The sequence below is a fragment of the Sinocyclocheilus rhinocerous genome, unplaced genomic scaffold, assembly GCF_001515625.1.
Source record: "Sinocyclocheilus rhinocerous isolate Xijiao unplaced genomic scaffold, SAMN03320098_v1.1 scaffold3081, whole genome shotgun sequence".
NCBI lineage: Eukaryota > Metazoa > Chordata > Actinopteri > Cypriniformes > Cyprinidae > Sinocyclocheilus > Sinocyclocheilus rhinocerous.
The window spans coordinates 446,811-472,096 of record NW_015666530.1 but is presented as its reverse complement, the minus strand read 5'-3'; the positions used below and the strand labels follow the sequence as shown (position 1 = coordinate 472,096).

General features: G+C 35.4%; 3 protein-coding genes and 1 pseudogene across 3 annotated transcripts; 3 read left to right on the top strand and 1 right to left on the bottom strand.

Moving 5' to 3' along the window:
- The first annotated feature begins 5,372 nt into the window (after positions 1–5,372).
- On the top strand, positions 5,373–9,885 carry LOC107732466 (vacuolar protein sorting-associated protein 72 homolog; annotated as a pseudogene).
- Positions 9,886–10,180: 295 nt separating this feature from the next.
- On the top strand, positions 10,181–18,742 carry LOC107732465 (tropomodulin-4-like). Its single transcript, XM_016543803.1, has 7 exons — positions 10,181–10,202; positions 16,468–16,560; positions 16,681–16,811; positions 17,021–17,128; positions 17,965–18,108; positions 18,196–18,340; positions 18,478–18,742. Exons 1-7 carry the CDS (start codon positions 10,181–10,183, stop codon positions 18,498–18,500), a joined length of 666 nt encoding a protein of 221 aa, XP_016399289.1. The 3' UTR covers positions 18,501–18,742.
- Positions 18,743–20,189: 1,447 nt separating this feature from the next.
- Positions 20,190–23,088, bottom strand: LOC107732480 (sodium channel modifier 1-like). Its single transcript, XM_016543825.1, has 8 exons — positions 22,935–23,088; positions 22,757–22,827; positions 22,571–22,659; positions 22,391–22,485; positions 21,935–22,035; positions 21,667–21,794; positions 21,454–21,577; positions 20,190–20,628 (listed from the first exon to the last, which is right to left on the bottom strand). Exons 1-8 carry the CDS (start codon positions 22,983–22,985, stop codon positions 20,517–20,519), a joined length of 771 nt encoding a protein of 256 aa, XP_016399311.1. The 5' UTR covers positions 22,986–23,088; the 3' UTR covers positions 20,190–20,516.
- A 241-nt stretch (positions 23,089–23,329) lies between these two features.
- Positions 23,330–24,770, top strand: LOC107732481 (lysM and putative peptidoglycan-binding domain-containing protein 1-like). Its single transcript, XM_016543826.1, has 4 exons — positions 23,330–23,454; positions 23,832–24,039; positions 24,154–24,461; positions 24,546–24,770. Exons 2-4 carry the CDS (start codon positions 23,860–23,862, stop codon positions 24,547–24,549), a joined length of 492 nt encoding a protein of 163 aa, XP_016399312.1. The 5' UTR covers positions 23,330–23,454; positions 23,832–23,859; the 3' UTR covers positions 24,550–24,770.
- The last annotated feature ends 516 nt before the right edge of the window (positions 24,771–25,286 follow it).

Here is a 25,286-nt window from a genome sequence, read left to right as displayed (position 1 = left end):
AAGATTTTAAGCAGCACAACTGTTTTAAACACTAATAATGATAAGTGGTGTTTATTGATTACCGAATCAGCATATTAGAATGACACTGAAGACTGGAGCAATGGCTGCTGAAAATTCAGCCTTGCCATCGCAGTGATAAATTATGTGTTAAAATATATTAAAATGGAAAGCAGTTATTTAGAAGTGTAACAATATTTCACAATATTACTCTACTTACTGTATTTATAAGCAAATAAACACAGCCTTGGTGAGCAAAAACATTAAAAAAATCTTTCCGACCCCAACATTTTGAATGGTAGTGTAAGTTTATCAATAACTACAAACTAACCAGTGAACTAACTAGCTCCAGTTGAGTGACAGCTTAATTTTAGTCTAAAATTTCCACCCTGCTACCTGCTTCATTTGTCTATTTAATTTTGATGTTTATTTAATATTTATTGCTAGAAATAACTATTACATAACAATACATCAATTCTGTATGGGTTTTAAGCTATTTAAACCTGATAGGCCCTATAATATTTTAGTCACTTTAACCTTCTGAGGGTTGAATACATTTCCTTTTACAGATCATTGAAAATGTTTTTCATTTTTGAGAGTTTTAACCCTATTTTGTTCCCCTTTTGTGAAAAATGCCAGATAAATTAAGTTTCACAAGCATTCTCATGGTCTGTCATGTCAGGATGCTTTAGACTCGATCTGAATCTCAAAAGGATATTTTAAACAGTGGTATATTCACTCTGCTTCAGGAAAAAAGAGGTCATGATGTGAATGAACAGTGGGCTGGACGTCTGAGACATTACGTCACCATGGATTCAGACAAGAACATTCTGTTCTGAGGTCAAAACATGAGTCCGGTCTCCGAACATGCCCAAACAGAAACAGTGACCTTATGTAATGTCACGATGTAATGCTTTTGACATGGACAATGATGCAGAACAACATTATAAAACATAAATACCTTAAAACATACGTGTCCCTTTGAGATTTGCTTTTCCGATTACTGCTAATTGGGTTGCATCGTGTTTCTCTACACCTACTGATTATAACACTGGACAAACCTTTATATGGAAACATTTTATCCACTATTTCTGTCTGATGTCTAACATTCTTATGATTCATCTATAATTTTCTCTGATCTAATCTAACCTCTCATTTCAGCGGCCTGTTCTGCGAACCAGATTGGCCCAAAGGGGGGATATGTAACACCCCCACAAAGCCTGTTTCCCGGCAGCAGCCTGTTTTCACATTCCAGAGTTGTGAGATCATATTCCACTTCAGCTCTCAGAATGATATCTGTGTCCAGAGGCCTGAACAACGACATCCTTCATATGGTACCAATCATACCGCCCACGATAGAGCCTTTGAGCTCTGTACCGCACAACAACAACAAACAGACTCCAGTCTGTAAACACTACTAATGTCAGTGCAGTATAATTTAAGTTTGCTAGGGGGAGCTTCGATTTCCTCTGTGAATGAACATGCCCTTCTCAGTTTCTCCAATGTTTTTGTATTCTAAAAAGCAGGAGGACAGCAGGAGGGAGAGAGAGAAAGATAAAAAAGGATACGAAAGCCAGACATCAAAGAAAAAAAGAAACCAAATACCATTCGGAATACAAAGCGCTCATTGACGGCACCTGTATTCTTTTTAAAAGCCGAAACCCGCTCATTCTCCACAGAAATGCTGGTTCACATGATTCTGGACCGTTCTAGAACTTCAAGTTCTGAATGAAGAATGGTTGTTATCTGGCAGAGGGAAGCATTACATCTGCATTACATTTCCATATCTTGGAACTAACATCTTCCTTATTCCTTATTCCAGAAACAATGCTAGCACACCTCTGCTGTAAATAACCTTCGGCATGGGAGGAAGTGAACGCATTTTAAAAATGTAAAACATTACAAACATTTTAACATCCTTCAAAACAAATCTGCTTGCTTTTTGGGTTATAACACAGCAAGTGTTTGAACTATGAAGCATTTAAAGTATGTAAACTTTGTAGTTAGGATGGGGTTTGTGGGTGTGCACATGTTTTACCTTTGGTTTTCAAATGAATGTAAATGGGTTGAGAAGGAATGACATTGAATGTTTGCTCAAAACACACACTGCAGCTTTGTTCCTTAGATCATATTCCAATTCAGCTCTCTCCTGAATGATATCTGTGTTCAGAGACCCAAACAACGCCATCCTTCATATGGTACCAATCACACTGCCCACGACAGAGCCTTTGAGCTCTGTACCGCACAACAACAACAAACAGACTCCAGTCTGTAAACACTACTAATGTCAGTGCAGTATAATTTAAGTTTGCTAGGGGGAGCTTCGATTTCCTCTGTGAATGAACATGCCCTTCTCAGTTTCTCCAATGTTTTTGTATTCTAAAAAGCAGGAGGACAGCAGGAGGGAGAGAGAGAAAGATAAAAAAGGATACGAAAGCCAGACATCAAAGAAAAAAAGAAACCAAATACCATTCGGAATACAAAGCGCTCATTGACGGCACCTGTATTCTTTTTAAAAGCCGAAACCCGCTCATTCTCCACAGAAATGCTGGTTCACATGATTCTGGACCGTTCTAGAACTTCAAGTTCTGAATGAAGAATGGTTGTTATCTGGCAGAGGGAAGCATTACATCTGCATTACATTTCCATATCTTGGAACCAACATCTTCCTTATTCCTTACTGATATGCTATAGCACACCTCTGCTGTAAATAACCTTCGGCATGGGAGGAAGTGAACGCATTTTAAAAATGTAAAACATTACAAACATTTTAACATCCTTCAAAACAAATCTGCTTGCTTTTTGGGTTATAACACAGCAAGTGTTTGAACTATGAAGCATTTAAAGTATGTAAACTTTGTAGTTAGGATGGGGTTTGTGGGTGTGCACATGTTTTACCTTTGGTTTTCAAATGAATGTAAATGGGTTGAGAAGGAATGACATTGAATGTTTGCTCAAAACACACACTGCAGCTTTGTTCCAAGGACAATTGGGTTCTGTCAGTGCTACATTCACTACTTTCCCAGAAAAGACTAGCAAAAGTGTATTGTCTATGGTAAATTCAGAGATTAAAAATACAATGAGCACCGTTTTGGTAAATTACACTCTTTATATATTGTTTAAAAATCCCTACATATTGGTCATCAAGGGAAATTTGGATATAGGGATTCTCATGTGTGTGTGTGTGTGTGTGTGTGTTTGTGTGTGTGTGTGTGTGTGTGTGGCTGGGTGAAACAGAGAGATCTGCATGGGTGGTAATAGATGTGTACTTTAACCTTTCCCAGACCAGGAAAGGGAATGCAAATACGGAACCACGGAATTCACATGATCTTGGGAAATTCTTTTCACTTCCCTAGAATGGTTTATTTTAATCATTGCCATAGATGCAATTAATTAAGGTAGATTTTAACTTTCTAGTCCTGTTATCTCATTTAAAGGATTACAGTTTGACACAGTGTTGTTGTTTTGAATTAAATTCAACTTTCCTCTAAAATGAGTAGTGGTTCTCTCAAGGTTTTTCCCCATGGACTTTTGCAAATTTTTAAAACCACTGAATTGGTTTGGCCTTGGCATTTTCCCTTCAAGTCCACAAAGGTAAAGGCCCCAGGCATTTTAACAGTCAGTGGCCAATTTTCACATTCAATTTACTTAAATTAATATATTGGTCTTTAAAATGCCTCATGCCTTTAATAATTGACCGGCAGCAAATCCTCGTGGATTAAATAATAATCAGAGCTAATTGGCTAATCTGAAGCATGTCTCTCATTTACCCTGCAGTGGTCTACAAACTTTTAAGGATCGATTAGTGAGTGGCCATCTCCATAAGAATCAGTCTCTTACCATGTAACTTGCCTGGGAATAAAATTGATGTAAGGCATTTTTAGACGTCACGAGACATGTCAAGATTCAAAGCGATGGCCATAGAATATTGTTTCGGAATGTTGCTTTCATGTCTGATTAATACAGTACATATCAGAAATATGTGAAGAACTTTATGTTGGTTCCACTGAGTTTTTTTAGACTAAAGGCTGTGTACAGATAGAATTGCCAGTCATTAAAATGATCAAATTAATGATAATTTCTAAAAAAAATATATATGAATTATTCCATAACAGGAGTTCACAACATTTGATGAAGTGCAATAAACAGTTTTCAGAAGAGCCAAGTTCAAATGTTGTCACATTCCACTCTCATTTAACATTCATAATTTGTTGTTTTTTACGCTTGACAAGAATCATCAAGCATAACATAAACAGATAAAATAGTGTTTATTTATGTTTCTAATATTTATAGAAACATCATATTGATGACATTTGGATGCTAATGATCCATGACCACTACTTTAATAACAAGGAGAACAGCAGCCACATCATTCTGTCACAAGTTACTTAAGTATAAACCAAAAGATTATTTTTAAATCAGTTTTAGTGCAAATATGTTTCAGTTTATGTCCACCATTAAATTATTTTTAATAATGGGGTTCTTTCTTTTTTATAAAATTAGTTTTAAACTTTATCCAGTAGTCCAAAAGACTGGAAAAGTCATGGGAGATTTATCATAGCAAATCATTGGGTGAAAATGAGAAAACCTGCTTCATAGAATGACTCATATGATTTCCTGATGTCATTTTAATTGGCTATGTTACAGCTGGTGTTAAACGAGATTTCATAAAATAAACTTGAATAATCTTGTCCCAACACGAGGGTACTTTAGTCCTCACTGCACCTCTGTCTCCCCCTGGCGGCTGTGTGATGAATCTCCTCGTTCTATTAGTTTGGTCTGGAACAAGATCTCTACATCGATTACTCTCTTAAAGCAGCACTATGTAACTTTTTCTGTGTTCAAAATTTGCAAAATGTATATAATGAGCGAGTGCATCATGAATTCATCTTCCAAACCGCGTTTTTGTCTTATTCCGAATCACTACGGTACACTTATAATAAGTACTTATATTTGGACTATTGTAGCCTGGTCGGGTCGTCACCGCTGCGGAGTACCACATACCTGCGTGAATCGCCATAGACGTAAACTTAGAGAAGTAGCTCCGGTTGGGATGTTCTTCCGCGGGATGTGTGCAGTTCTGTTTATTAACCGCTAGAGCGCCAAAAGTTACACAGTGCTGCTTTAATGCCACATTAGACTAGTGAGTCTGACATTTATTCAGCTGTCAAGCTTGTATATCTGATAATATTTTCAAAACCTACAAATGCGCTCCTGATGATACAGTAATATTTTGCTTTATGCAACAGATTTGAGTCCTATATATCCTGAAATCTGGTCCCCTGCTCTATTTTAACTTATCATGCCATTCATTTTAATTATAAATACATATATTTTCATCTTTACGTATCTGTGAAATAGATTTAGGTGTCAGGATGAGTTTAGCTTTCAGCAGGGCTCCTCGAAAGACTGCGGGTAACCGCATGTCCAGTCTGATGGATGGATGCAGAGGATGAGGACGAGTTCTACAAGACCACCTATGGAGGATTTCCCGACGTGAGTGATGAAATATCACCTGTGCGGCTTGTCATCACGGGCTTGTGTTGACACATTTCCGCAGCTGTAATACATTTATACTTCAGCATGGACGTTTGGACTCGTACCTGTAAGAATATGCCCCGTCACCCGGATTATTATTGTTTTGAGACTGTCAGGAGATCACTATCACATGACTCTATAGAGTCATTGTGCATTTATTTAGTCCACCAATGCTAAAAAAATCACAAAAATAAAAATGATTTTTAAAAAATGATATACAGTAAATGATATTTATATGTATTTTGTATATAATTTTACATTTTGATTATTTCACATTAAGTTATTCTGTTTGGTTATTTGCTACGCTTTAAATTTATTTGAATTCAGCTCAACTCAATGTATTGTATAGAGATTTTTACTGTTTATTTTGCAAAGCAGCTTTAAAAATATTATTCTAATAAATTAGATATAGTATATATTGTATAATTTATATATTCTAACTGAATGTACATTACTATATATATAAATATATGCATAGCTTTTTACAGTATGTATATAAAGAACACAATAATAGGGCAGACATGTATTTCAACAAATTTATACAAAGTATTATTCTAATAAATTAGATACTGTATATATTGTATACGTTATATATTTTAATTGAATGTAATCCATGCGCTATGCAAATAATATGCACCTGTCTAGTGTCTCCTCTGTGACTTTGAGTCCTGAAAACTTGATTTCTGCAGGAATCAGGTGATGAAGAATACAAGGGCGACTTGTCTGAAACGGAAGATGAAGTGGACAGTGACTTTGACATTGATGAAAGGGATGAACCTGACAGCGAGCAGGAGGAGGATGGGCCACGTCGGAAGAGCAGAGTGGTGACCAAAGCCTACAAGGTATAGGAGGGTTACTAAGAGAAAGAACCATAAAACCATCATAAAAACTACCATTAATAGCTTCAGATGACTGGAAATATAGTGCGTGAGTCATATGGACTAGTTTTATGATTCATTTATTCATTCTTTTGCATCCTTTTGATGTTTCAGTCCTTATTCTTTGTAATTGTGTATAAAAGAGTGACCAGTACGTTCTGTACATAAAGTAAATAATGGCAGATAATTTTCATATTTTTACGCCACTTGTAATCCAAAACAACGGAAACTGGCTGAACTGCCCAGGAGGACAGACAAGACAAAGATCAACAAATACAACCCCCCTGAACTACAGGAGGACATCAGCAAAAGTGAGAGTTTTGCACTTTATTTACACATGCACATGTGACATAACCAGACATACATAACAGAAGTTTTGTCATTAGTGTAACAAGTATATGGTATGTACTGTATGTATATGGTAAAAGTATATGTCATTAGATGCAAAAGTATGGGAATATACTGGAAAATATAATGCAATATATGAAATAATACTATTATATTTTTTACATGTATATCTTTATTAAAACATTAATAGTTCATTAATTTCTTTTTCATGAGTTAATGCATAGGTGTACATAAAGCTGAACATATTCATACACTTTTGTCTCAATTTATTGTTTGCATAGTTACACATTTCATATATAAAATATATGTAATGGTATATCAGAAATAAAGTTTTTACTGAAAAGAAATGTTACAGTTTATTTGAGATTTTTGGACAGTTGGATGTCTTGTTAAAATCATGGCAACATGGTGGTTGGTGGAAAATGAGATGACACGACATGTTTAACTTGATGGATTGAGTGATTTATATATTCATTATAAGAAAAGACAAGTGATAATTCAATATGTTGTAATATGTTAACAATATATTATTCTGTATATTTTCATATTTTCAAATAATTTTATGTATGTGTGAAAATATATCAGTTATTCTGATTTATCAATTTTGTTGCATTCTGTTTTATGTGATTAGTTGCTTAAAATCTATTTTCTTTATTATTTTTATGCAATGATTCACAAATGTATTATTTTATTATTCTTATTTTATTTTATTCTTATACATTTTTTTACATATTTACCCTTCCTTTTTCCTAGATATGACTGCCATAAAAATTGTTTTTTTATGAAGAAAGCAAACCGTATATATCAACAACATTATCCAACAGGAAGTGAATGGATGGTAATGATAACAGAGGTTTCCAAAAATAATAAAACATTTCGATGAACCTCTGATTGGACATTTACATTATACTCATAAAGCACAAACAAAATAACATCAGGTTCTGAAGTCATTGTTTCTTCTTCATGTGAATTAGATTCCAGTGCAATAAAACGTGTTTGTTGGCTAGCTGTCAGTGAGTCAGGTTTACATCCCTTCCTTAAACACCAACAACTTAAGCACGTGGCAACCACATCATAAACTGCGGAGAATGTGTCATAGTACATTTTAGTAAACTTTGAAATTGTTTTGGTCTTAGACAGGAAGTCGGTACGTCAGTCAACAACAGAACTGTTTCTTCTTCATGTGAATTAGATTCCAGTGCAATAAAACGTGTTTGTTGGCTAGCTGTCAGTGAGTCAGGTTTACATCCCTTCCTTAAACACCAACAACTTAAGCACGTGGCAACCACATCATAAACTGCGGAGAATGTGTAGTACATTTTAGTAAACTTTGAAATTGTTTTGGTCTTAGACAGGAAGTCGGTACGTCAGTCAACAACAGAATACACACGGCTGACGTACCTAAGGCTGCAAGAGAGGCAGGTTGCTCCACGTCGAAGAAAGGGTACTAGACATGAGCGACCTTTGACCCAGGCGGAACTTTTGGCAGAGGCCAAGATCACAGCACAGATTAATCTTCGATCACTGGGTAAGGAATTGATAACTGATAACTGCAAATTGTTCTGTCTATAAAACCTGAATGCTCATAGCTGTTAATGAATTTTTTTGGCAGAAAACTATGAGCGTTTGGAGGCAGATAAGAAACGACAGGTTCATATGAAGCGTCAGTGTGTGGGTTCTGTTATCCGCTTTCACTCTGTGCTCATGCCCCTGGTGTCTGATGTCACTCTTAAAGAGGAAAACGTGGATGTAGAGGGGTACTTCACCTAGTTCCTCATCTCTTCCTGAATGTTTAATTTTTACTTCTCTTGCATTTTAGACTTAAGACTTTTATTGTCTTTCAGTGGGTGTGTACACTATGTATCTATAATAACCTTTATATTGCCTGGCGCTTAAAAATATGTAAATAAGTGTTCTCATGTTTACAAATACTCCTCCATTCATTGATTTGACCTAAAAAGACAGAATCAAAAGTATGTGATTTTTTTTTTCTGTTTAGAGGTTTGTTTTGCTTCTTATGTGTGCATGCATCATTTTAAACATTTTTCATAACAACTATTTAATTTTACATGTGTAAAATATATATATTTTTAATTTAAACAAACATGTTAAACATGCTTTTTTAAGTATAATATAAATAGAATAAACAATTTAAAAATCACATGAATTTTTAAAAGACAAAAAAATTTTTTATTTCAAAACTATCATTTTATACAAATTCAAAATTGTAATCATGCTGTTGGCTTCACTGTTTAACTTTGTCATCTTAGGGTACAGATGCAGTTGTGCCAAAAATTTTAACTTTATTATTGAAAATGTATTAATTAAGATTAATTTATAATAACTAAAAACTTAAAGATTGAAGGTTGATTTTTATCTTGGTTATGGTTGTGGAAAAAAGCATACATATACAGTATATATATACACTGTAAACCCCGACAAGTTAGGTTAACTCAAACCGTTTGAGGAAACCGATTGCCTTAAACCATTCAAGTTTTGAAACCAATACATATGAGTACTGCTAACTTTAAACTATAAGTATATATATATATATACACACACACACACACACACACACACACACAAATAATTTAAAAATTTGTTTAAAATTTTAATGAGAAAAAAATGAGCGTACCTCTATTTTTGTCTTTATAGCTCTTATATTGATATTTTTTAACATTACGTCTCATTAACAGTTTGGACCAAGACGCCCAGCAGAATCCAGGCCCTCATCCTCCACAAGCTTTTTCCCAGTCAGAATCAACTCTTACTGCGCCGCCTAGTGTCCTCTCCACTAATGCAGCTGCTGTAAACCCTTCCCTGTCATCAGGGCCTGCCAAATGCTCCTGCACCTACATCACATTCAGTGAAGATGAATCCTTCCATTTCTTTCCCCAGTCCCTAACTCCTCGAATTCCTGTCCAGGAGATCTGGCCCTGTTACACATAAGCCTGCGCTCTACCGAGACCCCATCACAGACATTCCCTACGCTAATATACAAGCCTTTAGGAGCATCCGGGAAGCCTATAAAAAGTATGTGGCTGCCCATGGCCTGCCCTGCACTGGCACAGCGACTCCAGCTGACTCCACTGCAAAGAATCTGCGCCAGAAGGTCAGAGTATAACAAGGCATGTAGAACAATACACAAGTAAGATGGACAAGTAGGTAGTGAAAGAGAACAGAGGAAATCAATCAGTCAGTCAATCAGGGGCGGTTTCTTCATTAGGGCGATAGGGTGATGCACCACCAAAGTGTGAAGGAGGGATTTTCTTCTATCAAATTCAACCACAGTGTTATAGCTGTCACTGTTCTAGAATGTTTGTTCTGCCTTTGGACATCCCTCTCTTAATTATCTTTAAGCTGAAGTCAGGACTAGTCTATATGGCCTGAAAGCAAACCAACTTACCAGTAAAGTTTTGATGGATGACGATTGTTATGGAGGTAAAGAAGATTACAGTGACATACGGGAGTCATACATTATTAGACACGCGAGTCCGTTATTATTAGTGTGCAAATAAACAGACCGTGTGTGCGCTCTCTGATAGCTTTTTGCACAAGCATATTTCAGTATGATTGCATGTCTGGCAGGTGTTTTATAATGGACACTCGCTGATGAAGTGTGTTTTTATAGGAGTTTGCAATGGTCAGTGTTTATACATATGGGCATCAACACTCACTCTGACATTGGAACTGATCACTGGTCATGTTGAGCTGCCTTCAGATCGCCACATTTGAAATTCTTGAAACTTGTGTTTTGCTCAGTTTAATAATTCTGAATGGATCCATACATATTTATATACAGTCCGGTTAAGGCGACTGGTATAGTGGTCTGTTGGCATCTCCATTTGGTATTGCAGCTTGACTTGTAGTTATAGAAAATGCTCTACACAAATGTGACATTTTTTTCCTCACAATTTTTGCTGTTGCACTGTATACATAAATTGTGAATTATGAAAATTAAAAAAATATTTCTATCTAGCTATCTATCTATCTGTCCGTCCGTCCAAAACATTTTCTTTGGTGACATACAACTGCATAGATAGAACTGTTTGCTGTCAAATCTCTGTCCAGTGTATTTGTAAGTGCAATAAGCTGCATTGTTGAAATTTTTTTTTGTGCTTAATTTCATAATTTCTTTAAATTTTTGTTTTATGATTTATTTATTTAATGCACTGTTTAATGTACTTGATTATGTAGTAATATGTATTTATGATGTGTTCATATTATTAAAAACAGCATTAAAGATTGCTGTCATGTAGCCTTTTAGATATCATTATTTTTTTATAATAATTAAGAAAAATGTGGGTCACCTATAAAATGAGCTCATGTTGGAAAGATCCCACTTACTACTAAATGCAGCCAATGTAAAAACTTCAACATTAAATTCGAAACAGAGATAGCAGATCTTCAAACTGGGGTCTCTCTGACTTGCAATACCGCCTCTATACCCTAGAGGTCACTCCTCTCTACTAAAATGTTACGCGTTTAACGAGTAAACCTGAATTAATCAAACAGATGACTACATGGAGCCTCTCTCTGTCCCTCTGTTTCATAGTCACTAATCTCTCAAAGCCCAAATAATGAAATGCTGACCTCATGAAGAGTAGCTCGTATCCCTGTCTCAGCTCAACCCAGATAGCAGGCGAGCGAAGAAGGAAGGGCTTAAGGGGGGAACGGCTACCGGGGAGGGGGGCGACCGAGGGCTATTCTCTGATTTCAAACATAGAGTTGCTGTACAGCAGATCCCAGCAGCTCTGAGTCCTAGTGAGGGTAGGTAACACACTAACTGTCTTTCTATAATCTGTGTCTGTGTGTCTCTTTTAGCACCAGGACCACATTATTATAAGTTTTTTGGACACTGCATATAGTTATGTATAGTAAGCAGGATTTGCTTTTTTTACTGACTTATTTTATTTATTTCAAATTTAAAATGCACTTATTGTTGCAGTCAGCTGCTAATTTCGTGAATTATTGTTTTGGTGATTTTGTTGAAGCAATCATTTTAGTGTAGTTCATAGATAGACGCCCCAGTGGGTGGTTTGTAGTGTAAAGTGTATAGTAAAAGTTAAAGGTCCAGTTAGTAGATAGTTAGAGACTCTAGATCTTGTTGGATTAGTTGGATAATTTTTTAGTTAAGGCTTTATGGAGAACAGTGTTTTGCAGAGTCTTCCTGCAGATGCACCTGTTGCTGTGAGTGCATGTCAAAACAACAATCCTTAACAATCTTTAAACAATCTTTCTTTTATTTAAAATTAAGTTTTTAATACCAGCTGATTGTCATCCTTTCTTTGGTGGTATAATGTTCTTAGACATAAATTTTTTTTTTTCAAAACAGCCCTTATTTTCCCAACCAGCCTTGCTTTGCAGTACTGCTGCACACTGCAGCTTTGCAAGCGGAGAGGATTTATGCAGCTGGAAGTAGCTGACTTGTGAAGCTAAAATTAATCTGAGGGTTGATTTGGAATTTTACACTTGGGTGGTTCGACTTGGTGAAGTCAACCTACAAATAGTGTGAGGTCTTATGAGCTGTGTGTCAGCTGGAAAATGCTGAATGATCAAACTCCATAACTGAACTATGGATCTGAATAAGAAGGTTCTTTTTAGGCTCATGCTGCACATCAGGAGAGCTCTGGACACTTGCAAAATCACTTTTAGTGTTTCTGGTGGATGATAGGGTATCTGATGTGTCAGTGCCCGAAATTTGTTCTGTGTCCTTCTGAAGTACCAGAGGGGGAATTGGGTTTCTGAGACCCAACCAAAGTTTTTGTCATATGGACGATAATAACTTTATGGCCTCTAGAAGGAAAGCAGTCAGCAAAGTCAGATTGCATTTGGAGGTGTTTAGTCAGTTTGCAGTTTGAAATTGCCATGTTTTTCAAGAAAAAAAGCAGAAACAAGGAAGGACTAAAAATAAAAGTTCCAAGATGTTTTTTTGTTTTTTTTTGCAGCCATGCCATAGATAGAAGAACCATGTTGGGTTCACCTTTTACTGAACAATTCTTTTGCTTACTGTGAAGAAGGTTTTAATAATCTGAAGAACTTTTTTCCACTATAAAGAACCTTGTGCAATGGAAAGTTTCCATGCATGTTAAAGGTTCTTCATGGTCCCATAGATGCCATTACACTCTTAAACATGAAGGTTCTTTATTGCTATCTTTGGTTCCATGAAGAACATCCATGGAACTTTTCCATTTGACAAAAATTTCTTTATATTGGAGTAAGGTTCTTTAGATGTTCTTCACACTCAGAAAAAATTGGTCTTTTTATAACTGTTTACTTAAAGGTTTTTTGTGGAACCCAAAAGGATTCTTCTTCGGAACCTTTTAAGAGTGTGGAATTTCTGCCTAGTTTTGTCTATTGTTTTTATTTTTTTCCCCACAACTTTTATCACTTAAACAATTTAATACGCATGCCATTTTAGATTTAGTTTGTTTTGATTTGCAGTTTAATCATTACAATAATTAAAATTAGAATGCCATATTATGACATTTTTAAAATGATATCTGTTCAACATAAATCAATTCAATTGAACTCCGAGCACAGGACATTACATTTTTATTCAAAAGATCTAATTATAATTTGCATGTTGTGCCTTAATATTTTTTTTTTGAAAATACTTTACTAACTAAAAATAAATTGAGTTAAAGAAATATTTTCTCAATTTGGAAATGTCAAATGTTGGCCACTGCCTTGCGACAGTGAAATAAGAAGGATTCCACGTTGAAGGACTAATTTAAAAAACCCTTTTCACAACTAGTGAGCCTGAACAGGTGAAACTCAACTAATACTTTTAAGGCTTGAGTTGGTGTCATATAGGAGCTGTGAGAACAGGTGTTAGGAACAGGCAGACAGCCGCTCTTTCCTGGGATATGTGCACAACACAAAAAGATGACACCTGGTCGGCAGAAGGCCTGCTTTTGGCCTGTATGTTTATTGTAAGACTGAAGAGACAAAGTAGTTATTGGCTATTTATAATCCTTGAGCCATCAGTCTAGACTGACAGGTTCCTGAAAGAATGGTGTCAGATGCATTATCCATTTCTGACGGCAAGGTCATTTAGACGTTCACAAAAGATAGTGTAATTTGAATTTGTTCAGAACAGAGATTAAGATTAGTTAGATATATAACAATAGTTCTAATTTTAGCCATGTCAAGCAAATATTTTTCATTCAAAGCAGTTTAGCCATCCTCCACTCAGTTCATTCAGTTCTCTATTTCGCATTTCTAGCTTTACTGTTAGTCCAGCTAAAGACATCTGAAGCAACTAAATCTGAATAAACAACATAATTTTCTGCAAACGATTCATAATTATTCTTGAAATGAGTTGAGGGCTGAGTTGGGTGATGGTAATGCTGTTTCCGGGGTCAGTAAACTTGTGGTGGGTTGATTGATGTCTACAATCTTTAGTTTTCATTTTCTGTTCTTAGCTCTCTGATCCTGTGTTTGTGTCACTGGCTTTACAAATTAGTGCCACACTACTCCGGTCTAACACCTATGACAGACAGACAATCACAAATACACACCCAAAACTAACACAAACACACATTTGTCTTTTTGATTTTTTCCATAATGTAAAATCAGCCATCACTAACGCTAATAATCTGCTAATTTAATTTAATTTAATTTGATCAAGAATTAGGAGTGTATGAAGAGTGCAGAACATAACAGATCCTTGTGATTCATTGTATGATATTTAGCAGTAATGTTCATTAGCATATATTTATAGCCCATTACCTCACTGGTCTCCAAATGGTTTTACCACATGATTGTAAACATTGATCGCCCAACTTACAGACTTACAGTTTGACTAACAGTTTAAAAGTAATTTGCTTAGAAATATTTACACATCAAAAGCATCTTTAAAGTTATATGTGCAAACATGCAAAAATCTTTCAGTATCAGCAGACATTTTTCTGTGTAAAAATATCTAAGAATTCTTAAAAAAAAATCCTTAGATCAGTTTACTTGAAAAGCAGAATCACATGATATATTAAGACCTGTTTTCAGAGAAAATATCCTTATGTAAGTTTTCTTTCTTATGTATAAATCTAACAAATGAGGTTATGCTTAATATAAAATAAAATAAAAAAGAATACACCAAGGGTTATATGAGGAATGTTTAGGTATTTAATTGGAAAATAAAATAATAACTCTCATAAAGAAAAATAATTTTTACTGTAATAATCACACAAGACCATATTTTGTAACATGTTCCAATATGTAGTTACAGACGGATGAGTTTCATATGATAACTTTAAAAAAAATATATATATATATATATAAAAGAAGCAGCCTAGCTGACTTATAAGTGGAACTATGAATGGTGTAGGTCATGCACAGAATTATACCACACAGTATCTATTTCCCCAAGCTCAGCAGCTCACCAAAATAAAATGAGCAACAGCCAACTAGTCAACATGAGCAGAGATGGAGTGAAAATGTTTGCACTTCTGTCTTGGGTTGGCTGCAAGTCATCTGTAGGGTAGAAACACTCTATGATTGTGTGTAGGCAGCATTTAGCCTAACATAAATATCACTTAGCTTACTGCTTCTATTAAAAATGCAACATGAGACACAAAGAATTCACATTATTCTTAATTTAACATACTAAAGTGATGGAAACCGGTCAATAGTCTAATTGTCACTGAGCTTCTGTTGTGAGCACTTAATAACAAGCCTTTGCCCTTAAGGACATTTAAAGCTGTGGAGTTTCGGAGTGTGTCACTGGCTGCAGATTTCCCAGCAGAGCCCCTCATTCAGAATACAGTTTTAACTCTGGAACAGTCCAGTGTAGGATTTAGCTGTCAATAGGGTGATTTAATGGATGAGTCAGCTTTTGCTGAGATGTAGGGTAGCTAACTGGATTTCTAAATAGTACTGGTGGTTTTAATGTGCTTATTATATCTGAATATGGAATTCAAGCTGTAGTACAAAGGGAAGGTCTGGTCTATCTCAATCCCAATTTTATCTGCTGTTGCCCTACTACTACAATATTTTTTCACCAGTCCAGGTACCGCTAATTGAAACCTGGAGTGGGAGTTTATAGTGGATTTACTGGTTAGTCAGCGCCACCTGGTGTTCATATGCAATTTTACAGTTTAACTGACACATATCTAGTCAGTTCTCTGCAGTGCAGCTTAAATGATTTGTGCCAGCATTGCTCAAAATGTATTCTATAAAAGATTAACTAATAAAAAAAGTTATATTTATATATAACATTATTTGTTTATTATTTTATCAATTGTAATAATATTAATTAAAATAATTATCTTAAATGAGTAATTAAAATGTATTAATTATTATATAATTTTAAATTATTAATTAATTATTATTACAATATAAATGTATAAATATAAATGTATCATTATAAAAATGTATAATTATACATTTATCAACATATTATTATAATAATCATTATTGTGATATTTTTATATTAAACTATTAAAATATAAATTATTAAATTATATTTTATATATTATCTAAAATATTTAATTACACTGATAATTATTAATTTTATTCTTTAAAATGAATTCGTATTGATAATTTTATTATCAATTTGATATTTATTATTATTATTATTATTATTGTTATTTCTATTTGTATAGTTATTAATATGTTTTTATTAATATACTGGTATCCCATAAGAGTAGTCCAGAAGTATTGAATGTTTATGTCATTAACTAATGAGATTCTTGTATCCTCACAGCTATCCTGGGAATGTACACACTCATGAGCAACAAGCAATATTATGATGCCCTGAACACCACTGGCAAGATTGCCAACACAGAAGGCATCAACAGTATGTATACATACAGCACATTTAACACTGAACCACTTAATGTCAAACAAAAGTTTTATATGTGTTTTTTAACTTCATTATATACAATAGTTCTATATAAGCTGGTCAATACTCTTTTAGGTGTGGTGAAACCAGATGTGTATAAGGTCTATCCCGAAGAGCCTCCTAATGACACAGATGTAGAGGACACTCTACACCTCATCCAGAAAAACGACAGCAGGCTGATGGAGGTCAACCTCAACAACATCCAGGTAAACATGCTAACTGTACTCTCACCTCAATAAGCATAATTATGATCACATTACAGACTGGACATAATACTAATATTATAAACAGACTGTCTAATTACACTTTCAGTTACACTTTCACTTCTGATCAATTACCATTATTAATCATAAGAATTGATGCATTTCTCTGCATGAGCAGAAAGAAATAGTGACGACTGTTTGTGTTGCTGTAGGACATTCCCATCCCAACCCTGAAAGCGATTTTTGAGGCTATGGAGCGTAACACACATGTGCTAAGCCTCAGCATCGCTGGGACACGCAGTAATGACCCCGTGGCCCATGTAAGTCCTGAAGCCTGTGTTTTTGATGTTATTTCATTCATTCATTCATTTGCTTCAATCTCATATATTTCTTCCTCATACAAATCTGAAGACATATCGCTAAATGTGTAAAAGTGTGTCTTGATCAAATAAAATCTAAAATCGTAGCCTATGTGAATTTTCGTTTTTTATAGACTCAAACTGTGGAGCTTGTTTTTTGTTAGATTTTATCAAAACTATTCAGTTTAGTTATGTATACTAAAGTTCAAAAGTTTTGAGTCAGTAAGATTTTTTTAAAAATAAATTAATAAGTTTTTCAGCAAGGATGCTTTAAATTGATCAAAAGTGACAAGACATTTATACTGTAAGAAAAGATTTCTATTTCAAATAAATGTTGATTTTTTACATTTGTTTCCACACAAATATTAATCCGCACAACTGTTTTCAGCATTGATGATAATAATAATAATAAATGTTTCTTGAGCAGCAAATCAGCATATTAGAAGGATCATGTGACACTGGAAACTGCAGTAATGGCTGCTAAAAATTCAGCTCTGCCATCACATGAATAAATTACATTTTAAAATAAATGAAAATAGAAAACATTTGTTTTTAAAGTATAATATATATACTGTATATATATATATATATATATATATATATATATACACACACTGTATTTTTGAATGTAGTCTTGGTTAGCATAAGAGACAAAAACATTTAAAAAATCTTACTGACCCCACATTTTAATCAATAGTTATTTATAATATTCTTCATAAAATCAATTTTCAACTGTTTTCCTCTGTATGTATTGTGATTATGTCAGTTGTTTCTCCTGCTCTGTTCCTGTGAGTCAGGCTATAGCTGAGATGTTACAGTCCAACACTACCCTGCAGAGCCTCAACATTGAGTCCAACTTCATTACTGCCCAAGGCATGATGGCCATCATCAAGGCACTGAAGGAAAACTCTACCCTGACTGAGATCAAGATCGACAACCAAGTAAGAGCCTAAAACTCTCCTTCCAAAAACATCTGATGGCATGAGTTTCAAATCTGAAAACGAAATCATTCATGTACATTCTCACAGAGACAGATACTAGGCGACTCAGTTGAGATGGAGATTGCATCCATGTTGGAGAACAACCCCAGCATCATAAAGATTGGTTATCACTTCACTCAGCAGGGCCCGCGTGCAAGAGCCGCGTTGGCCATCACCAGAAACAATGATATCCGTGAGTGTATTCTCATATTATTTTCCCAAACATTGCAGCTTGTACTTGTCTTTAGCTGAAACAGGAACATTTTTTTCATTCATTTTGATGTTTGTTCCTACACTGAACTTGATATTTTGTGTTTATCCCATCTCCAGTTCGTCAACAGAGAGTAAGATGAAAAGAGGATGGAGTTTAGTTCATTTAGGAGATATCAAAGTTCTCATGTGCACTCTTGGAGTCCTACAGGCACTCCAGTAACAGCCAGGACAACCCCTACAGATGACCCCGATATGCTTTTACCATTCGCCATCAGCCATTGTGGATATTATTATCGCCAACTTGATAAGACTTCATTGCTTTTTGTGGATTTCATCAAATCAAAAGTTCTGATCTAATAAAATTGACCTGCTCCTTAATACCTCAGTTTGCAAACTTGAAAAAGACACCAGTTGCTCAGTTCTTTTTTTTGGTAATATGGTGCTCCCGGAAAGGTTTTTTGTAAATATTTGAAATAAAATATTACATTCTATATTGTCTAATCAGATTTCAAAGTTTCATTAAATTACAAAACCATCATTTAATCCAGGTTTGTTCTGTGAAAACACTGACATACACTTATGTGCAAAGGTTTGGAGTCAATAGGCTATTTCATTTTTTTTTTTAAAGAAATTAATATTTTTATTTAGCAAGGATGCATTAAACTGATAAAAAAACAACAGCAAATACATTTTATTTACATTGTTACAGAAAACTTCTATTGCAAATACATTCTGTTCTTTTGAACTTTTTATTCACAGTACAGTTTCACAGTATCACAGTTTCCACAAAATAGTAAGCAGCACAACTGTTCAACATTGATACTAGGAAATGATTTCTTAAAAACCAAATCTGCATATTAAAAGGTTTACTGAAGGATCATGTGACACTGAATGGTTGCTGAAAATTCAGCTCTGCCATCACAGGAATAAATTATTTTAAAATACAAAAAAAAAATTAAGTTGCAATATTTCACAATATTACCATTTTACTGTATTTTTGATCAGATGCAGCTTTGCTGAGCATTTCTTTCAAAAACATTTAAAAAGTCTTACCAACCCCATATTTTTGAACGGTAGTGTAAATACTCTAATGCATTCTCAGAGCAGATGCTCTCAGCACACTCACTGTACAAAACAGCTTCATTATCATTTATAGATCTGGACTGTAACAATTTAGATTAGATTTAGATGATGCATTATTGAATTAATGGAGGATTGAGATAAAATAATGCATGACTCATGTCATAACTTTAATTATATGATGACCCAAACCCAGAGGCACAAAACAAATGGAACTATTCAATATCCCATGGCAGGGCTTCCTGCTCCCCCTCTACTAACCTATTTTTACACACGAACCACCCAGTCATGAAACCCAGTCTCATGGGTTTGAGTTACAACGCTCCAAATATACTACTGTACCTTCCTCGAGGCGATTTATGCTTCCCATTTGGAACAGATGCTAACTTTTGAAGATTCTCAAGAGTCACCTCTTAACTACCATTATTGCCATTTTTAAAGGCTAATATATACATGGAGTATTTTTTTTAATTTGTGACTACAAGCATGTAGGTTAATATGGGGTTTTGATTTTGGTGGCTGTCTAAACTTTACAGGCCTACATCAGAATGTGAAGTCCCACTATGCCAAAATCTGATGGCACCTAGCAAAGGATCAGAACGAAGCTGCCATTCCACATTCTGTTCTCGTTTTGGAATAGATTTGGACCTCTTTCATCATACAACCAACATTCTGACATTGAAAGTAAAAGGATAATGTAAATATTTAAATATGAAAATATTTGTGAAAATACACCAGATGAGATTCAACACAATGAGGTCACAACCTCCTCACTTTATTCACATAGAAATATTACAATTCTTTGTGCATGTTCTATATTAAAACAACCTCTGTTGGTTCAGATATTGTTTAAACACGATGGCAAGTACATAGTACTAATACAATTTGCAAAATGCAACAGCACAAACTCTTTTCCAGAAAGAATGTCTTATATTTTCGACCTTATTGTATATAAAGTAGGTCACAGAAATGTCATATGAGAGCTGTGACTAGAGACAATATCGTCATCTTGCACGCAGTTCAGTTTAAATGTATTCTGAAGCATTTTTGGCAGTTACTGAACAGCATTGAGTCTGCTATGAAGATTCACTGCAAGGAGGTAACAGAGCCGGTTCTTCTTCATCTGAGTCAAACTCAGCATTCTCATCTTTAACCCATTTACCACTTCTGTCCTGCAGCCATCCTGAACTGGAACAGACAAGTGAGAAAAAAGGAGAAAAGAGAATGAGAGATAATCTATGAGAAGTATACAGTTATTTAATGAATTCTATGTGGGTACTACAGATGAGATCATTTAGTTTTAAATGAATAGTACACACCCTCAGGTCATCCATGATGTAGAGGAGTTTGTTCATCAAAAACAGATTTGGAGAAATTTAGCATTAGATCACTTGCTTACTAGTGGATCCTCTGCAGTGAATGGGTGCCATCAGAATGAGAGATTTTGAAGAAACCAATTCATCACTGTAAACTGTTGTTTCTGGCCACAAGACTAGTCCATAACACATCCACCAGTGAAAAAGTCCATCCACTGTTGTCCTCTCACATCAAAATTTGAAAATGAAAATTGAAATGTTTAGAACTGTTTTTGCTTATAAATGGTGCTTGATCTGTACATATTTCTCTCTTGTTAAAAATGTCTAACTGATGAATTTGTTACTTACAAACGTGCAGCTTTTCACTTTACAATATGTTAATTGGTGGGCTGGAGTCATGTGGATTACTTATGGATTATTGTGATGTTTTTATCAGCTGTTTGGACTCATTCTGACGGCACCAATTTAACTGCAGAGGATCCATTGGTGAGCAAGTGATGTAATGCTAAATTTCTCAAAATCTGTTCCGATGAAGAAACAAACTCATCTACTTGGATGGCCTGAGAGGGCAAGTACATTTTCAGCAAATGTTCATTTTTGGGTGAACTATTCCTTTAATACCTATTTGGATGTTAGCATCAGTTCTGTAGTCAGAATGTGAGTTAAATGTGAGTCACTGTGTCAAGTGTTGTCATACCTTTTTAATTTGAGGTAGTGTTCCAGTTCTTTGCGTGTCTCATCTGTTAGAGGCTCACACACAGTGCTGGATCCGTTCTTCCTCTTCTTTGTCTCTCCTTTTTCTTTAGTCTGTCCCTGATGCACTACAAATGACAATTAACATAATGCATATGGAAAATGAAAAAATATAAGCACAAAATGTCTACAGCCTTTAAATAAATATCTGTAGTACCTGTTGTACTAGTTGTTGCTATGGAGTCAATACTTCCTGTCCTAATGGACGAATGAGTTGATGAGTTGATATTGTTGATTTGATCTTTTCTGTCTTCTTGACCACATCCTGATGACTCCAATCGTTCACTTCATGAATGTAGAAATAGATTAAATAAATGTGCAAAAAATTAAATAATCAATGAAACTAAAAAGACACAAAAAGCCTAGAGAGGACTATAACAAATTCAGACATATGACACAAAGATGGTTCAGCTCACAGACATTACCTGGCCTTTCTGTGGCAGCTACTGTATGGAGCAGTTCTGAGTAGGGCATGATGGGTAATTTTACGTGTTTGGCTCAGTAGAGGAGCTGAACTGGAGGGTTCCTGAGGACAAGAGATAATGTAATGAGTATATGACCTTGTTATATGTGTATGCATTACAGCCTGAGACCACACTGAAAATCTGTGATTTAAAATAAAAAATAAATCCTTGTAATAAAAAATTTGAACAAAAAAAAAAATATATATATATATATTATGATGTCAAATGAAGAAGAACTATTTAAGATACTGCACTTTTTTGGGCCAAATAAATGACAATTTAAAGACCATTTTAAATTTGTGTAAACTTCTGACGTTCATTGTTATATAAATTACAATATGAGATGATGATAAAATTTGGATGGCCTTTTGAATTCTACTGGTTCATAAACTGGTTAAAGAAAATGAATTCAGTTACCTGTTGATCATCTTCTGCTTTAACATAGTCTTGATGTCTTCTTTTATCAATTTCACGTTGCAGGTGATTCTTTTTGCCATAGAACCATTTCATTCCTATGAACAAATAGACCAAAGTTAAAATTAAATTCTTAATGCTGGTTTATACAGAAGCTGAGTAAATGCAGAGGTAGAATCTCACCTTCAAGGTGTTGCTTTCCCTTCCTGTGCACCACGAGCATATCAACAGTGTCAAACACAGGACGGTGAGAACACACAAGGCAGCTGTATCTACAGTGGGATAACACATATTACTTGATTAGTGAATGTGACTGTGAATGTTACTGACTTCTTTCTGCAATCCAAACAGCCTGCAATAAATAATCACCTTCCATTTTTCATCAGAGTAGCTTCATCATCTGGGATGAAGTTAGACAGAAGATCTGCAACGCGTCGTTTCTTGTAAGAGAACGAGAGACAGAAAAACAGTGAGAAAAAGGGAAAAGGGATTGGTGCATGTGTACAAATAACACATATCGGTCTGCTGCTTGCTGTTTTTGTTATACCTTCAGTACATTTAGCTGACTTTGATCATCACCCTCCCTTTTGAAAGACATGTTTGGCGACCTGCAGTCTTGTTTATCCAGGTATTAAAAGCAACTATTTCTTATTTCACTGCCACCGGCGTACTAATAACATCCCTTTCTTCCTGTGTTTGTCTCTGGAATTATGGGTAGTGATGTCTGGTTCATGATTTATCGAGTCAGTTCGTGAATGATTCCTTCGCAAATCGGACTGATCCCTTCAAAGCTAAACCACTCTCTTTGTATGAATGACTGTCCGTCTCAAAATAAGGTTTATTCGTGTTCAAGGCATGTAAAACCTCAAGAAACAGGTGATGACGAAAAAGAACTGACGAATCGTTTTAAAGCAGTTTATTGTCAAAAAGAATCGATTCGCTGGAGTGGGACATGGGAGGATCTTATATTTAGCTGACGCCATGGCAACAGAGGCTAAAATAATCTGTTAAGGGCTTGGGACAAATAAGAATTAAGACTGTCTGAACTTAAAATGTAACGGCTACCGGTAATATATCTCTATTATTTTTATGGTTGATGATTTACTTAATGTCTGAATTGTTCGTTTTTGGGGCGGCACTGTTATTTAAGCGAGTTAGTTAAAAAATGTTAAAACGTCTGTGGGTCTGCGTAGGACCGAGTTATTATTTGTCACAGACAGTGTGCTTTATTTACTGTTAAGTGGCGTTAAAAGCTTTCGGTTCGCAATGTCGATCGCTGACCAGTTTAATCTAACAATTAAATCAGAGATTGTTTGTTTATTGTTGCAGACTTTATTTCTTTATTTAAATTGACTCATAGCAGAAGCTGTTCATGTTCAGTCCTGCCGTCATGCGTTCAGTAGCCGCAGATGGTCAGCTGAAGTTCATCTTAAGTCATTATTAGTTAAAGGTTAAACGCTGGAGCTCGGGTCATGTCTTCCGATCACTCAGCGTCACTGGCGGGGACTCACGGCCTCCTACGCGGCCAGCGCACCCGGTCCTACGGCAGCCTCGTGTCCTCTTCATTATCACCCGTTAGACAAAGACGAATTAAACATAAAGTTCAGCCCGGTGAGACTTTGCAAGGACTATCACTGAAATATGGCGTGTCTGTAAGTAATCAGAAAGCAGGTATTTGAGGAATTTGACCTTTTAAAACTTTAGTTGGATGTAATTACTAAATTATCAGCGTAATGTACTTGCAACTTCTTTTTCTGTCTTTACAGATGGAGGAAATAAAAAGGGCAAACAGACTGTACACAAATTATTCAATGTTCCTGAAGGAGTCCCTCTTCATCCCCGTGCTGACAGAGTCTGTGTCTTTCACAAATGGAGTGGAATTGACCGAGGACGAAGCAAGTCCAGCAGCACAAATACACACAGAGATTTCTAATGAGATCCCCAAAAGCCAAACAGACTCTAGATGTGAAGCGAATGCTGATCTGTCACCAGTGGAATACCTGAAAAAGATAGACAGCTTGATCAGTCAGTCCAAACAAGCAGCTGTGAAGACCTGCCAAGAGGGAGAGAAACAGTAAGTTTTCAGAATGAAATTATGACTGCTGTCATTATTGGGATACAGAGTTCACTTATTGTATATTGTTTTGTTTGCTGTCAGCTGAGTCGTTCAACAAGTATGAGCTCAATGGAAGAACCATGAGTCATATGACTTGGGGTTCCAGTGAGCATCAGCTGATAAATTACACCGGAAAAAAAAAAATTGGTGTGGAATTTAAGGCAAGTTCACACCAAGGACGATACTACGATTAAGATATAGTAAGTCCTGAATTGAGAGTCCACACCTAAACTATAATGATAACAGCACAGAGGAACGATATTGTTGAAATCATGACCTTTTTTTCCAGCTGATGAACAACAAAAACATTGACAGCCAAACAGAATCCATCCTGCTTTAAAGAGGTTGAGCATTTAAAATGGCCGTAACCGTTAAGGCTGGGACACACCAAGCCGAGCGACGGTCGGGCTAGTTTGGTGTGTTCCGCTCGTCTCGATCTTACTGGTCTCGATCACGTGACTACTAAACAGTGCTGTGAGAAGGATTAGATTTTTGCGCAGAGGTCTCTGATACAAACCACAAATGTCATGGTGAGTTAAACTAGTTTAAAGCCAGATGAAACCGCTTTGGTATTCTCAACAACGCTGACATGGAAATAACTAAATGCCTTAAGGCTTAAGCCGTTCTAGATACCTTAGCAACTGTTACTTTTTACCATGGTGGTGCCATGTATGATACTGTGGAAGACCAAAGGTTAATTTTAATGAGATCAGAGTTCTACCTCAGTAAGAATATTCATATTTTACCCTTTAAAAAAGATTTTTAATGTTTTTAACGTTGTTA

What these genes read in the sequence shown, in the direction of transcription:
- LOC107732465 (XM_016543803.1), top strand. Translation starts at nt 10,181, where the DNA reads ATGGATGACGATTGTTATGGAG. An exon ending in AGATCAAGATCGACAACCAA is followed by an intron (nt 18,109 to 18,195) that starts GTAAGAGCCTAA and finishes ACATTCTCACAG; the next exon opens with AGACAGATACTAGGCGACTC. An exon ending in CACCAGAAACAATGATATCC is followed by an intron (nt 18,341 to 18,477) that starts GTGAGTGTATTC and finishes TCCCATCTCCAG; the next exon opens with TTCGTCAACAGAGAGTAAGA.
- LOC107732481 (XM_016543826.1), top strand. Translation starts at nt 23,860, where the DNA reads ATGTCTTCCGATCACTCAGCGTCACTGGCGGGGACTCACGGCCTCCTA. An exon ending in CACTGAAATATGGCGTGTCT is followed by an intron (nt 24,040 to 24,153) that starts GTAAGTAATCAG and finishes CTGTCTTTACAG; the next exon opens with ATGGAGGAAATAAAAAGGGC.
- LOC107732480 (XM_016543825.1), bottom strand. Translation starts at nt 22,985, where the DNA reads ATGTCTTTCAAAAGGGAGGGTGATGATCAAAGTCAGCTAAATGTACTG. An exon ending in GGGAAAGCAACACCTTGAAG is followed by an intron (nt 22,486 to 22,570) that starts GTGAGATTCTAC and finishes ATTTGTTCATAG; the next exon opens with GAATGAAATGGTTCTATGGC. An exon ending in AAGCAGAAGATGATCAACAG is followed by an intron (nt 22,036 to 22,390) that starts GTAACTGAATTC and finishes TCTTGTCCTCAG; the next exon opens with GAACCCTCCAGTTCAGCTCC.